This window comes from Eumetopias jubatus, unplaced genomic scaffold (assembly GCF_037043125.1).
Source record: "Eumetopias jubatus isolate StellerSeaLion01/CBP00866 unplaced genomic scaffold, mEumJub1_p1.0 scaffold_2, whole genome shotgun sequence".
Classification (NCBI taxonomy): Eukaryota; Metazoa; Chordata; class Mammalia; order Carnivora; family Otariidae; genus Eumetopias; species Eumetopias jubatus.
The window spans coordinates 58797961-58812927 of record NW_028274808.1 but is presented as its reverse complement, the minus strand read 5'-3'; the positions used below and the strand labels follow the sequence as shown (position 1 = coordinate 58812927).

Genomic DNA, 14967 nt, shown 5'->3' with positions numbered 1-14967 from the left:
TAGTATGTATGTTTTTAATTGGGGGATTAAATTTTTTTTCATGATCTGGCAGGGTTTCAGAAATTTATTAATCACAGTAATTACTGTGATGACCAAAAAATTAGGAACATTACATTCTGCACATTAAAAAATTTAATGATCACAGATCATTGCTCTATGTCAGCTGTCATTTTCCCCCCTACAAATAGGATGTATTTAAATCATCTGCAATTTCTAAGGTCTTAACACTTTCAAATTTCTTCTTTAGATGAAGACATTGCTACAAAGATGATGCCAAGTCATAATTTTTGTAATGTTTCAGTTTTAAAATAATTTCAAACATAACCAGCATTAAAATTTCCTTCTTTTATGTTAAACTGATGAAGTGTCTACTACATGGTCGATGAATTTTTTTTCATAGACTCTATTCTGTAATCAAGCATTTTACCTCATGCCCAGTAACTTGGTCCTCTGGCAGAACAGCTGAGGTAATGCTAATGGAGACGAGAGTGGGAAACATCATCCGCCATGGGAGCAGTCTGTACAGCTGGGACAGAGAATTGTACCTCTTTCTTTACACACACTTGTCATTGTTTCCTTGATGGTTAGAATTAGGAAGCTTCTTACACCTTTGGGACAACTTTGTTCACCTCACCATTTGCCTAGTTGGAAGAAGTGTGCAGCCCAGCAGACACAATAGTCAATCAGACTTAAAACCAGAGGCACTGAACACCTCAGGGGTCTCCAAAAACACATGAAAGTTTTTCATGTGTTCCTATGAATCACGAAAAGTTTCAGGAAATAGGTGCTGTACAGCATTTGCACTGAACAGAAAGTCCCCTAATGTTGTTAGAGTTCTAGATGCAGGTGATTTTTCTGCATAATTCACTGGGACTCCTATTCCATAATGAACTTTAAAACAAGAGTAATTGTAAGGAAAGCCACTACACTGGTAGTGAAAAATTTGTTTTTTGAAAAATTCATATTGCTTTATCAATCTTCATATTTTTAGCTTACTCATTAGTTATTTAATATCTTAGCAAAGTTGTTATTTTATCTTCATTTTACCTAATAGTGTAAATGCAGTTGAGGCCGGCTCTAATTCGATTGCTATTTTAAAATACCTCAATATGCCACCTAACACATATATACACTTCTCTCAGTAGTCAGTTCTAATAGTCCTTCAAACGTATACTAATACACTGAGGCAGTTAATCTGCTGCTTGATTCACTTCTTTCTTCTGGCTGCTGAACCATCCTTTATTTAGTGAGCTGTCGCCTTAGGATGTCCTGTCTCAGGGGCTGGGGCGGGGGGGGCGGGGGGAAGACCTGATTCACCTGACTTCTGCCTCTACCACCCATTGGCAGAAACTGTTCACTCAAAAGGTGTTTGCCACATGGCATGTTAATTAATGTAGTAGCATCAGGAGCATGCCAAATTTTTGTAATCCTGTCTTTTACATGAATACATTTACAATTTTAGTTTTGTGTTGACAGTAAAAAGGCAGTTTTATTGTGGCAAGACTAACTGACATTTTCTTTTTTTTTTTAAAGATTTTATTTATTTATTTGAGAGAGACGAGAATGAGAGACAGAGAGCACGAGAGGGAAGAGGGTCAGAGGGAGAAGCAGACTCCCTGCTGAGCAGGAAGCCCGATGTGGGACTCGATCTCGGGACTCCGGGATCATGACCTGAGCCGAAGGCAGTTGCTTAACCAACTGAGCCACCCAGGTGCCCCCTAACTGACATTTTCAGCTCCAGGTAGCTCAAGGACCAGTGTGGTAGCACTTCAACAATTTTTGACTCAGCACTTAAAACCCCGCCACCGTGGAATATGCTACTGCAGGAGGTAATGAGCTCCCCCTTTATCAGAGATTTTCAAGCTTGTAAAAAAGATATGTAAATCAGATAACTTCACATTTATTTTCCCACTCAGTGACTATAGGCTTATTTGAAAATCACTGATTAATATGAATTTTTATCTAGCTCCTTTGAGCTAGAATTTTGGAATTGCATTCCAAAACCTGCAGAAAATTGAGCAACTCTTTGCTCTGGGTCTGAAAATATGCACCAGTCAAAATTACCTGGTTAGCACAAAACTTTCCTATTTTCTCTTTCATGATGACACAAGTGCTAATTTTTCCATTAATGCCAGCATAAAGCTGGTTTTTTTTTTTTTTTTTTGCTTGGGAGAACCTGGGGATGATTAGTTATATGCATAGTTTATTGGATAACTCCGTTATTTTGTTTGCCTCTTTAGTCTGCAGTAAATAACTTTCTTCCCTTTTTGTCTTGCTTTCCCATTTGGTTGTGCCCTTTCTTGTTTTGCTTACATGCCCCACATCTCATCTTGTCAGAGAGGGATTCAGCTTTTGAAGCTTACTGATCGTCAAAGGAACCTACTTAGCATGTTCTTGCATTTGGCCTGGATTTGGTTGTTGTCTAGGTGGTGTCTAGGCAGACGTATTACTCATACCTTCTGTGGAATGTTCTGAGTAGTATGTGAGTTTCCTGGCCTTTTTGGATTCTCTACAGAATGCTTGATGTTACATGTTAAAAATGATTTCTTGATACAGATAAAAATACACGGCTACAAAGTTTGTTAGGATGGAGTTAAGGTTTCTGAATTTGGATAAGTTTTGTAGTTTTACATACAAATTATTTCATTTTTCCTTTTTTTCTCCCAAGATATGTCATGGATGCAAAAGATAGGGAAAAGAATTGGTGACAGACATCTTACCACTGAAAGAGTGAATCAGGCCACAATCAAATGCCCTTCAGGTGGGACATGACACATAATCCACATACCTGCGCAAATCCTTTATTAAAGCAACAATCAAAATACAGGATGGAGCACATGGTTTTTTGTTTTGCTACTATAACAGCAACTTAAAAGTCATTTGTTTATATCTTTAAATTATTTTTTAAAAGTGAGCATTTATAGCTCACAAAATCAACAGTTTGAAATTTCTGCCCAGATAAAGTTTTTCATCTTATTTTCCAATTTTAACAAAGGACATCCAGAACTAGAGATATAGCAAGCCAAACATAAGTACAAGCAAGCATCTTCTTCGACCCTAATTCACTGTAAGCAGCTCTGTGGTATCTGACAGATACATTTGAAGGCTTTTATTACTGGTTAAATAAAATCAATTTATGCCAGAATATTCTTAGAACTATTTGTTTTCTATTTGTACATTCCCTAACACCTTCAGTTTTGATTGTGGTATTCTAAGTATTAGTCCCCTTAAAATTGGTATCTCTAAAAAATCTCGAAGATCATTATCATCCTCAGATGATACTTTCTTGTATAGCAGACACACACTCAGTCCTTTGGAAAACATATTAAGCAATTCTGTTTTGATTTTCCCCCACCATTGGTTTGTTTAATCCAAACTTGATTAATCACTGTAGAAACCCTTAAAAAGTCATTAGGAAAATGAACTTTGTTATCTACTGAGGGAGTTTTAAATGAATAAGTGAATGTCAAAATGACTAGTGTCTTGAAGGTATCAGGTGCTCAAAATATGTGTGTGAATATACAATGAGATTTGGTTGGTTGAAAGAGTACCAGTAAATTGGTTTAAAAAGCAAGAACAGAAACAGGGATTATAATCTTAAGGGAATGCCAACCTCTCTGTGAAGATAGGTACAGAATAGTAACTGAACTGTGCCGAGTATAAAATAGAGTATCGAAAGATAAGTTAAATGTCCCATTTTCTTCCCAAATGAAACACTGAGAGGAAGTCCCCTGTTAACAGAACCACAGGGGCTGCCATTAAAGGAGTTTTAGCACTGACAGAACACTGTATTTCAACCTGTGACTAAGAGGTGTCTGATTTGCCTTTCTAAAACCGCATCTCCAGTGGCTGGGATGGGCGTTTTTACAGTTAAGCTGATTTGTGTTGGCTGCACTACACCGAGAGGGTGCCTGCTCACAACATGCAAATACTCTTTGTGCCTTACGTTTTCTTTGTGTGCTAAAGAGCTGAGCAGATCCTAGATCACCGATAAATAACAATCTAAGTATTAGACTTCAAACATGTCATCAGTCCATTAAATAATTTACATAGCCATAGTTCAATGCAGTCTTTTCGTCAAATTGCTTATCTCACCTTTGCCCTTCAAATGGAAACGTAAACAACACAGACTTCTACAGTTAAAAATGAAACAAACAATAAAAAAGGTAAAGGAAGGAAGGAGATTCCAGAATCCGTTGTGTGGGATGTTGGGCCTTTTAGCCTTACTTTTGGAAAAAAAAAAAAAAGGAATGCTCACAAGCGTCTGAGACAAATGGTTCCGGATGTAATGGCACAATAACGCTTGGGATGGGTGAGAACATTCAGATATTTTTAGAGCAATTTCTATACGTTATATGTCACATTTGGTTCCTAGAGATTTTAGTCAAGTATTAGTATTTCTTTTTGCCGAGTATGATATATAAAAAGATGAGAACAGTAGATGTGCCCTAAAGATATGAAAATATAATATATAAAACAAAACCATTATAAATTACATAGATTTTCAGTATAAAATTTTTTTTCCCCATTTAGAATAAATACCATCCAAGTTTACAGGTCATCAAAGTGAATTAAATATGCACACATATCTGAATCATTTTCAGAATTTCAAGGAAAAAAGTTGTTAGAGATATGACTCAGAAACCAGAAGCTGTTTGATATTGAGAATGACTACATAAGACCCAAAGGACATGGCTTGGGATTTAGTGTTAAGCTTTGCAGACTGCCCAAATGAGCCTGATGTGCATGCATTCACACGAGCACACACACACCTATAGCCATACTTCTATGCATTTCTATGAAGCTGAACAGTTTATCTTTGAAAAATCAGCTGAAAGTCCCGAGGTCTTTCTGCATTTTATATTCTAGAGGGAGAACGTTTCTCATTTCATAAAGAAGCTGTAAGATGGGATAGGAAGAGCACAGAATTTCAGGAAGGAGAAATCTCCATTGTAAGCCAACCTCCTTTTAGGTTGGCTATTATTATATCAAGAGCTTTTTGATGCCTCAGAAGGTAAAAGTTTGGAAAATCTATATAATAATCTCCCCAGTCTTAAGAAGCTAAAACCAATCTGGAACATTCTTTGGTCTACACATTTCTGCTCCTACTTCATAACAAATTTGCTGATTTTACATTTTTAAATCCTAATCAATGTCTAGATAGAACTGATGTCTTCTCCTGTAACTTCCATGTGGAAATCTGCACATGGGTCTGGGTGGAATGAGAACTGAACAGAAGGAGCAAAGTTTACACAATATCACAAAAAGAGCTTAAATCTCTGTTATTGTTTTGGGCAAACAGATCCACACGAAGAATTTGCTGACCTCCACAGCAAGTGGACAATGTTTATATTCTGAGAGTTGGAGGTAAAGCTGTTCTGCAACCCAAATACATAAAATCCTAGCCCAGAGAGCCCATCGGGAGTCATGGTTACTCCTGACTGCTGGACTACTAGTTGCTTTCTGTGACAACCCAAGACACTTCTAACTAGATGCCAGCAGTTCCTTCCTGGCTAAGTGATGTCTGACCAAACTCCAGGTCTTGTCAGATTGCCTTCCACACGAGTTATCTATGAATGAAGAGGCCCAGCAGGCCACCCCTAAAGCCAAACCCACTGCCCTCAGGCTGCAGAGCTAGACACATTCATCGTAAAATTGGAACCACAAAAGCAACCAATCTCCTGTATCCATTTTTGCTCCCAATGTTGTTTGTCTCTTGCAGTGGGGACCATGCCATTTTGGGAGATTACAAACTTTCTAGAAAGCAATAAATGTCTGAGCTAGAAGGGATCCTGTGACTCATCAGGCACAACCCCCATATTCTGCCGATGAAAAAGATGAAACCCTGGAGAGGGAAAAGGAGTTGTCCAAGGTCCCTTATCCAGATAGTGACGGAGTGAAGACTACACATCTCGGTCTGCTCTCTCTCTTTACACCAACGTGGCCCGTATAACCTCCAATGTCATGACCCCATCTACTTGATGTGGCCACGACCCTTACGACAACTTTAAGGTTCTAAGTGAAAACGAAATACCACTCATTCTCAACCATGATTAAATTTCAACTACAGAAGTGGTCCTAATGATGTTTTGGGAGAGAAGATCCACAACTTGCTTAAAATGCTATGATTATTTGAAATTGATCCTCTTTGAGTAAGTCATGCAGCATAAACAATGTGAGCTGAACCCAGAGAGAAAAGTGAAAATCTGTTAAGTAACTGGAAAGAGAGCAAGCATGATGATATTGGTTTGTTTCTGTGAGAGAGTGAGACCATTTAGATGGTACTCAGAGCCCATCTAGTCTGCCCCCTCTGACAGATAAGGAAACTGAGACCCAGACCTGCCCAAAGCCAGGCAGCTGGTTATTGGCACAGTCAGGTTAGGTGTTGGCCTTTGCACAGACTGACTTTTTCTTCTTTCCACAACATCATTCAGTCTCGTGTATAACTGCTTTCTTGTGAGACTAAAAAATAATTCCACAATCTGGCATGAAATTTGATGACACAGTTCCCTAGGTCTTTGTTCTAACCTTTCATTCTCCCCTTCAAGACCAACGAGTTAGCTCTGTGGTTACAAAAGTGGACCTGGTTACACGGCTTCACAGATCTCTCTTTTGCTGCCCCAAATCCAGTGTTTGAGTCACCCAACAGCGTATGTCCCTGCAAGCCCTTCTGGGAAGCCAGTACTCTACAACCTGCAGGGATTCATTAGATGCCTCTGTCTTTGGAAGCAATACATTTTCCAGATAAAGAATCAGTTTCTGTTTGTAGGATGATGTTACTTAACCATAAAAAGAGCAGTTTTCACGGGTAATATGGGTATATTCAACCTTTTACAATCTCCCTCCATACTTCAGTTGAGCTCACCAAAAGGCTCTCAGAATTGGACAGGTAAACACATTTTTATTTGGCTATTAAAGTGCTATTCCTGGGCAAAGGTTTTTCTCAGTTTCACAACAGCAGCTTCATTGGAAACAAACAAAAAAAAAGTAATGTATGAAAATAGGCTTGGGAAGTGACAAAAATAATGAGCCTAGTGACTACTCTGGAACGTTACAACTGACTTGTAGATATCAGCCCTGGCACTAGTGACTGATACCAAAGCCTCGGAGGTACATGTTCAAGGGGAAAATAAGGACAAAGGCTAGGAGGGCTGAACTGGAGCGCGATTAGCATTACTATAACAGCAGCAGCTCCTCCATCTCAAAGGAACAGTGACAGGAAGAAAAACTGAGAAGAAAGTGCAACAAACCCATGTACGTGCATTTGCTATTGTAGCAGACCTATATATTTTTTTTTCTTAAGGAAAAGCAATGCAGTGTGCATTGGACAGGGCTCTTGACCTCAGAATATCTTACAGTAATATTCTCTTTGCCAAAAGGGCATCATCACCCATTAAGGTATTTGGCAGAGAAGAGCCTCTAAAATTCGTATCACGTGGACAGACGCCTTCTGTCCAGTATTATCAATTCTGCACCCTGATGTTTCTCACATCCTTTCTACTGGGGAAATTCCAGTCACATAATAAACTGCACTCAGGTGTTTCCCCTTTGAAAATGGCATCACTCCTACCTAAGGGATGAGAGTCTCCTGGTAAGGCTTAGCGGCAAGTGCGTACTACATCTGCACTACAAGGAGCAGCCCCTGATTTTCTTGATATGCATAGCTTTTCATAGTTGATATTAGACATGGCTTTCATAAATAATGCAGGTGTTTCTGTCATGCCCCACTGCTGGCTCTGTAGTTTCCAGGTGAGCTGGTGGCAGGACTCTATCCAATACCTCAACAGGTGTTGGCTCTTCAGATGTTAGCTCTGTGGATGTCATATCTGTAGAAGGCTCTGCAGTTTCTGGGGAATGTTCAGCGGACGGTTCTGTCTCCTCTTCATCTTTGACTTCAAACTGTACACCCTCTGTGTCATTCACGTGATCTTTTTTGGACTGCGGGTGCACAGACACCTTGATGGCAATTTGCTGGGGCTGCTCGTGCAGCGATGAGGCGTCCGAGTCTGCGGTGGGCGAGTCACTTCTCTTCAGAGAGTTTGGGATCGTGTAAACCTCATCCCTGTCTGAGGCCTCCTGGCCTTCTGGAGTATGCCGCACAAAATTCTGCCCCTGCTCCTCCAGCCCAACCACTTCCATGATTTCCTCCATGATAGTCCTACAGTTCATAATGAGGGGAGGCAGAGGCACACTCCTGGCAAGCTCTTCAATATAGCGGGCAAACTCCATGGTTTTGAACTGGGTGACTTTGGCAAGCTCTAGAGTTTTGGCTGAGGTGATGATGGGGATCCGCTTGGCAATCTCAAATGCCTTTTGCAGCTTCTCTGCACCTTCTGTCCTAAAGAACTCATTGATGGCTTTCTCGGTCTTCTTCAGGTGGCTGCTCATCATGCACAGGCGGGTGATGTTGAGGATCATGACGATGGTGAAGGCCACAAGGCAGACGACCATGTAGTAGACGCCCATGTCTCCAGAGGTAAAGATGACTCTCAGGGTCACCGTGTTGTTCACAGTGCCATGGACGTTAGAAGCAACACATGTGTATTTGCCTCGGTCTGAAAAAGACACCTTGGTGATGTTCAGGAGGCCGCTGTCGTGCATCTGCCATTTTCCTGTTGGAAGGAAGAGTGGAGAATTCAACCAAGGACATACGGGTCCCATCAAAGTGTCTACAAACTCTCACGTTACTAAAAACATCTCTTACTACTACAACTACTGCTTCTGTTACTACAAATGATAATGACAATAGACATTTACTGTGTGCCAGACAGTGACACATACTAACTCATTTCATCTTCACAACAACTCTGTGATGTAGGTACTAATACCAGCTCCATTTCACAGGATGAAGAAACTAAGGCACAGTTAGCTTAGACCACCTTCCCAAGGTCACCAGTTTGGAATGAGTAGAACTAGTAGATGAACTCAAGCTCAAAAGATTATACCTTTAATCCCCAAACCGTACTATGGAATTCCACAGCCTTGCGAGAAATAGGAAAAATAAACCATCTGGAAAATCCTGTGCTCTTATTAAAGAATTCCGTAAATGTAGCATCTGGTTTTCTAACCTTCCTGTGAGCATGACTCTGTTGGATATATGTTCACTGGGGAGTTTAATGCTTCTCAGAATATAAAGTATTTTAGGATCAATGTAAAATCTGGAGTAAGTCAATTAAATTATAATTGTTTACCTGGATTTTTCATATTTGAGGTTGGAGTTATGCTTGTATGACCTCAGTTAATTAAAAAATAACATGTCATTTATTTTGAGAATTTACAAGGAATTGTTAATAGTACTTAAAAGTTACAAGCTAATAATGCGGACATTCAGAGGCTGGGTATGAATTACTATCAATTTGTTTTAGCCTTGCAAATAAATTACAGACCCATCAAGTTGAAAAGAAGCCTCACATGATGGAGAATGCCTGTTGGTAAGTGCAGTTTCCTTCTCTGGCCCGGAAAGGATCTAGTGTTGCTCTGGCAATGAGGTTCTGAATCAGGAGAAGCTCTTTAGTTGGAATTGATTCTTAGTCTGCCTGCGTACCCACACGTCAGAAGGCCCCTGGGAAACATGATATGATGTTTGGCTTCTAGGTCTTGGGTCTGAGCCTTTCTGAAACCCTACTATCTCCCTATATTGTCCTACAGAGAAAGGAGGGTCCAGATCAGGCCCCTTGGAAGTTCTGAGGAGCAGGCAGGCAGATATTTCCCCATAAAAGCATTCCAGTTCCCTAAGCCAACTGGAGGAACCTCTCCTGAGAGATGGGATAATTTAACATGTAGTTTCCCTTTTCAGCATCTATTATTGACTTGTATTTTTTTGTTGTTGTTTCTTCCCCTTCTGACAGTGACTTTTCATTCTATTTAAAAGTCTGATATTTCTCAAAAGCAACAAGCAACATGTTCCCCTCCCCACCTCTTTTTTAAATTTGTGAGCACCTAAGTGATTATAGTCTCAAGGGACTATGAAAGGAGGCAACAGAGGGCCTTCTTTTTTCCAGCATCTTCTGCTCCAAGGAACATTCTTAAGAAAGCTAGACGGAGCAGCGAGGTGCCTTCTGGGGGCCTACAGTTTCTCCTCCACATTAGCCATGCTGGATCTGGCAGGACACCTCTCGTCGATGCTGTCCTATCCCTTTGCTTTCTGAAAGAACATCTGTGGAGAGTGGTTCCTGGTGTCCCTGAGTAACCCTTTTCTACCAATTCAGCCAGTGTATTTTCCCCAAGAGTAGAAAACACTGGTTTGGAAAATCTAGTGAATTTTCAATTTCTTGTGACTGTGTCTTAACAGACAAAGCTAAGCACCCAGTCTGTGAAACGGTGTCTCCTTCAGAGTGGGCTGGGGCAAGCCTTCCACCCCCTTCGTTCCCTCAACATGGATTTTGATACTTCAGCTGCGGATCTAGCCAAATATGGAAACAATCCGAGGCAAGGGAAATCATCCGTTGACTTTCTTAAAATTTACATGTTCATGAAAGTGGACGACAGCAGACATAGGAAAAAAGCTCTAGTTGATTGAAAGTGCAAGGTATTTGGTTCCAAAGAATTACAGACTATACTTGTAGTAGTTTCTCAAATTTACCTTCCTTCTTTTGTTGGAAAATATAACAGAGAACAGGATGGAAGAGGGTGAGGTGAGGTTATTTGTATGGGGAATGGTTAGGGTCAAATTGTCACCTCCTAACCACCCATGGCCACTCTTTTATGGAGGAATTACCTCCAAAGTAGTCAGAACCTGGGTGTAGGAGAAGGAAAGCAGACAAGAACACTAAACTAAGAAGGCAGGCATCCAATGGTACTATAAACAGCTTTCTCCTCATACTTACTAAGAATTACAGTGATAACTGTATTCTAATTGTTATGGGTCACAAGCAGGTCTTTGGTAGCCAACACACACACACACACACACACACATGCTTCTAAAGACTACAGTGTCAGAAGAGCTAAGATACTAACCTCTAAAGTGATGTACATCTGTATCATTTTTTTTTAAAGGCTGATACTAAGACTATAGAGTTCCTCTCAGTCTCAGCTTGACCTTTGATTATTGGAAAATAAAGCTTTCTGCATGTTCTACTACCATTTGCAGCCCTGAAAACTAGGAAGATGGCACAAATTGCACTTTGAGGGTCCTCCCACATCTTTGGGCCCGGGCTCACGAAGAATCTCCACATGGAACCCAGCAGCTGGGATCATCCTGAGAACATTTTCTCTGCTGCACACTGCCATGCACCTCAGTCTATAAATACCTTGTCCTGAGACTCATTCTGGAAGGGTCCTGACTTTGGCTTTAACTTTAGTTAACAAAACAAAAATAACCCACAATGACTGTCACAGGAAACCATCAGGGCTATACATGGAGTGGGGATACAGTGCTGTTCTCGTGTATTTAAGATGGTAATTGAGTGGGAATGTCAAAGTTATGTGTTGAATTTTCATTAAGTTGCATCTCTTCAGCACAAATAAAAACCTAAAATGTCAGCAGCTGATGCCAAGTCGGTTCTACATGCAATGACTTTGGAGGAAAGAAAGAGGCGGATGTTTAACCATGACTTTCTGAATATATTACCAAAGATGATGTGCAAAATGTCTCTCTAGCACCCTTGCCAGTGGTTCACTTATTCAAGTGCTGCGCCTTGCTCAGATGGTGGCTCCTCCCTCGGAAAGCCCGTCCCCCACCTCCTCTGGTCCGGCTGTGGTCCTGTAAGGGGACCCTCACCTGAAGGCTTCATGCTAAAATACTGCCACATGCAGTAGGAGAAGGGCTGCTAGCGTCTGCTCTGCTGGAGACCAGAGTTTGCCCAGGAATCTGTCACAGACTCCCCAAGAAACTCCAGGCACAAGAACCACACATGAAAATCTGCCACGTGCGAACAGAAGTAGTGTGATGACAATCTCTCCTTTGCAAAGAGAAAAGCTGACAGATGTTATTTCTTAGCTGTACTGCAGTGTGTATATTATACGGCACACACACACAAAAAAGCTGACATTTTTAGAAGGGCAGTGATCTTTTTTTAATCTTGTTCACACATTTAGTCAACAAATATTATTGAGTAAATTGTGTTTGCACCACGTTCCACGCTAGACTATGCAAATACAGAGACGAGTAAGACAAGATCCCCGACTGAGAAAACCATCCAGCCCAAGGTGGGCACAGACTGCTACAAACAACTATGGATCACTTGGCAAAGGCGCTGGCCCAGGGCAGTGGGACGGAGCACCAGCTTCTTAGTGAGGCATGGGGCACCAGGCCAGGGTGAGGGCGGGCTGGAGGGTGCAGGCAGGAAGGGGCTGCTGGGAGCCTACGGGTAAAAGGGGGAAGCCAGACAGTGCTGCTCCAGCCGACAAACCGACAAACAGTGTCTAACACCAAGAGAAGGGCTAGGGTGGAGACAGGGCTGAGAGGAATGCAGGGTCAGAATGTTAAAGAGCTTCGTATTTATCCTGTGGGAGAACAGGAACCCCTCACCCTGCAGGACTTCCCCCTGACAAGCCAGCCTTATTTCATTTCTTAGAGCTGCCACAGGACCTTCCCACATGCTTCCTCTCTGCCTGGAAAGCTCTCCCCCCTCCTCACTCCAAGCCCTTAACTCACACATTCTAAGCCCAGTTTAGATACCACCTCATGTCTCATCGTGCTCCCTGAGAAGGCCTTCTCTGACCCCCAATTAAACCAGTGCAGAAAATCATTAAGTCCAGAAGCAGATGCCAGGAAGCATGGGAAATTTAAAAAATAAGGAAGATATTTCAAATCAAAGGGAAAGAATATTGGGATAATTGACTATTCATTTAAAAGAAAATAAAGTTACACCCCTATTTTATGTGATACATAAACATAAATTCCAAGTATTCTGAAGATCTATAAAAGTATAAAATGAATAGAGGATATAAAAACATTTTTACAAACTGGGGCTAGGAAGGCCTTTTTAAGCATTTCAAGAATCCCAGAAACTGTAAAGGAAAACAGTGATGGATCAGATTTCTCTGAAATTAAAGTTTTTACACTACAAAATATATCATACTAAGTAAAATTAAAAGCAAATGACAGAGTGGAAGAAAACTCTATTTGGATATTTGACAATGCTGAATAAGTATAAAACATAAAGAACTCCTATAAATCAAAATAACCCAAAAGAAAAAAATGGGAAAAGGTATGAACAGGTAGGTCACAGAAAAAAGAAATACAAATAGTGTCTCACTATAAAAATCACTAATGATTACATTACAATGGAATTCAAAGAGATTAATTTTTTAAAAGGTAACTTTTTAAGCTTTCAGAATGCCAGGAAAAGCGGGGAGGCACAGATTAGACAGGATGCTGAGAGAATGGGGAAAGGGATGCTCAGACACACTGCGGGTGGGAGTTGGGCTGGTAAAACCTTTGGGAGGTTGATACGGAGACATCTGTCAAAAATTCAGAATGAACGTAATCTATGACGCACTTTTAGATTTCTTGAAACTCTTCAAATCAGACAAGCCTAAATTGACTGGAAAAATATTAATGAATGTAAGAAAATCAAGGTAACAACAACAACAAAAATTTCCTTTTCAAGATAGTTTTTCTCTGAGGAACATAGTGCCAGAGCTTTCCTCCCCTGCCAACATTCCCTGGGAGAAGCCATAACTTCGGTCCCAATCCAGGAAGGTGGCTGACCTGGTACCACTGTGCTCACTGTGGGGCACAAAAACATGCCAGGGGAAGTCGCTCTAGAAAGTACAATGTCATGTCACTACGACAGTGTCAGGTAGACTGTCCAGTAATGAGAGAAGCAGATCAATGGCATCGTATGGCTATGGTCAAACCTATAGGAGTTACTATGGCTCAGTGTCTAGCCACTGGATGGCACCAGGTCAGAGCTATGGCTCATGCAACTTCTGACCACATTATTGCTGTAGAGAAATAAGCAGCATCCATATACCTTCTGGAACTAAAGAACCACAAAGAAAGTGAGAGCACAACCTACAAAGATACTGTTTAATTACAGTTTCCTTCAAAGACCATGTCCACTACAATCCTAAATTTCTTCAACTTTTCCTGAGGATCATGGAGCATTAGACATTAACAATTATGCCCAAATACTAAGCTCTTAGAATTTCCCCCAAATTACTTATTCGACGATAAGGATTTCTTTTTCTTTGGTGGTATCTTTCTGTGAATGTGGAAACAAGCTGATGTACGGTTTGTCTGTCTCCCCAATCAGTGGTATGAAAAGATTAAAGCTCTCTTCACAATCCCATTTAGATACGGAGGCTCTCAAGCCTTACATGCCCATGCTTTTTAAAGAGGAGGGTTCAGCTGGCCAAAGTAAGTAGGTTACTTTCTTGAGACCAACTTTAAACATTTTTATGTGGTAAGAGTTCCAAGAAATGTTCATGCAAACATAAATGGAGTACAAGGTTCACTCAAATAAGTAACACGTTGAATCGACACTCTTTATAAGACCGAAATGCACGTGTGGGTAGGTGCCTAAAACATGTGGCACTTCTTGTCCAATATGTGAAATATAGACCGCTGAAGAGAAAGGATCCACACCTTTTTACAAAACATAATTGAAAAGAAATTTAGCACTGCATGGCTGCATCTGTTGCAGGGCTTCTGCAGTAGGTGACAGCTCCTTGAAGCCACGGCAAAGACTGGTTATAAACACTGTAGGCTGCGAGGGCTCTTGTGTGTGCCCACCCACCCCACCCCCCCGCCAATCCTCCCAAGAGACCTCTTCAGAGTATACCAGGGCAGCTCTAACAAGCTATTTCCTACATCATGTGGAGCAAAGGTGGCCCGGGATAATACGGGCTTAGCTCGGCTTTGAGTGCAGGAAGGTGGGGGTGGAAGGCTATTCTGTTCAGAGCCTGCAGTTTCGCTCTGCTTAAAGGTATAAATAATATCTGAAGAGGACCTACTGTCTTTTCATTTCCCGGCAAAGGAAACATCTGACCCTCTAGCTTAATTTGATCTGGTGATCTTCA

At 41.0% G+C, this 14967-nt stretch overlaps 1 protein-coding gene across 2 annotated transcripts in view; it reads right to left on the bottom strand.

Moving 5' to 3' along the window:
* Positions 1-2787: 2787 nt before the first annotated feature.
* MFAP3L (microfibril associated protein 3 like) overlaps positions 2788-14967 on the bottom strand; it is a 39721-nt gene continuing 27541 nt past the window's right edge. For both annotated transcript variants that reach the window (XM_028104345.2, XM_088021006.1), the window contains exon 3: positions 2788-8612. In XM_028104345.2, the coding sequence (XP_027960146.1) occupies positions 7681-8612 (932 nt within the window). In that variant the 3' untranslated portion in view covers positions 2788-7680. The remainder of the gene's footprint in view (positions 8613-14967) is intronic.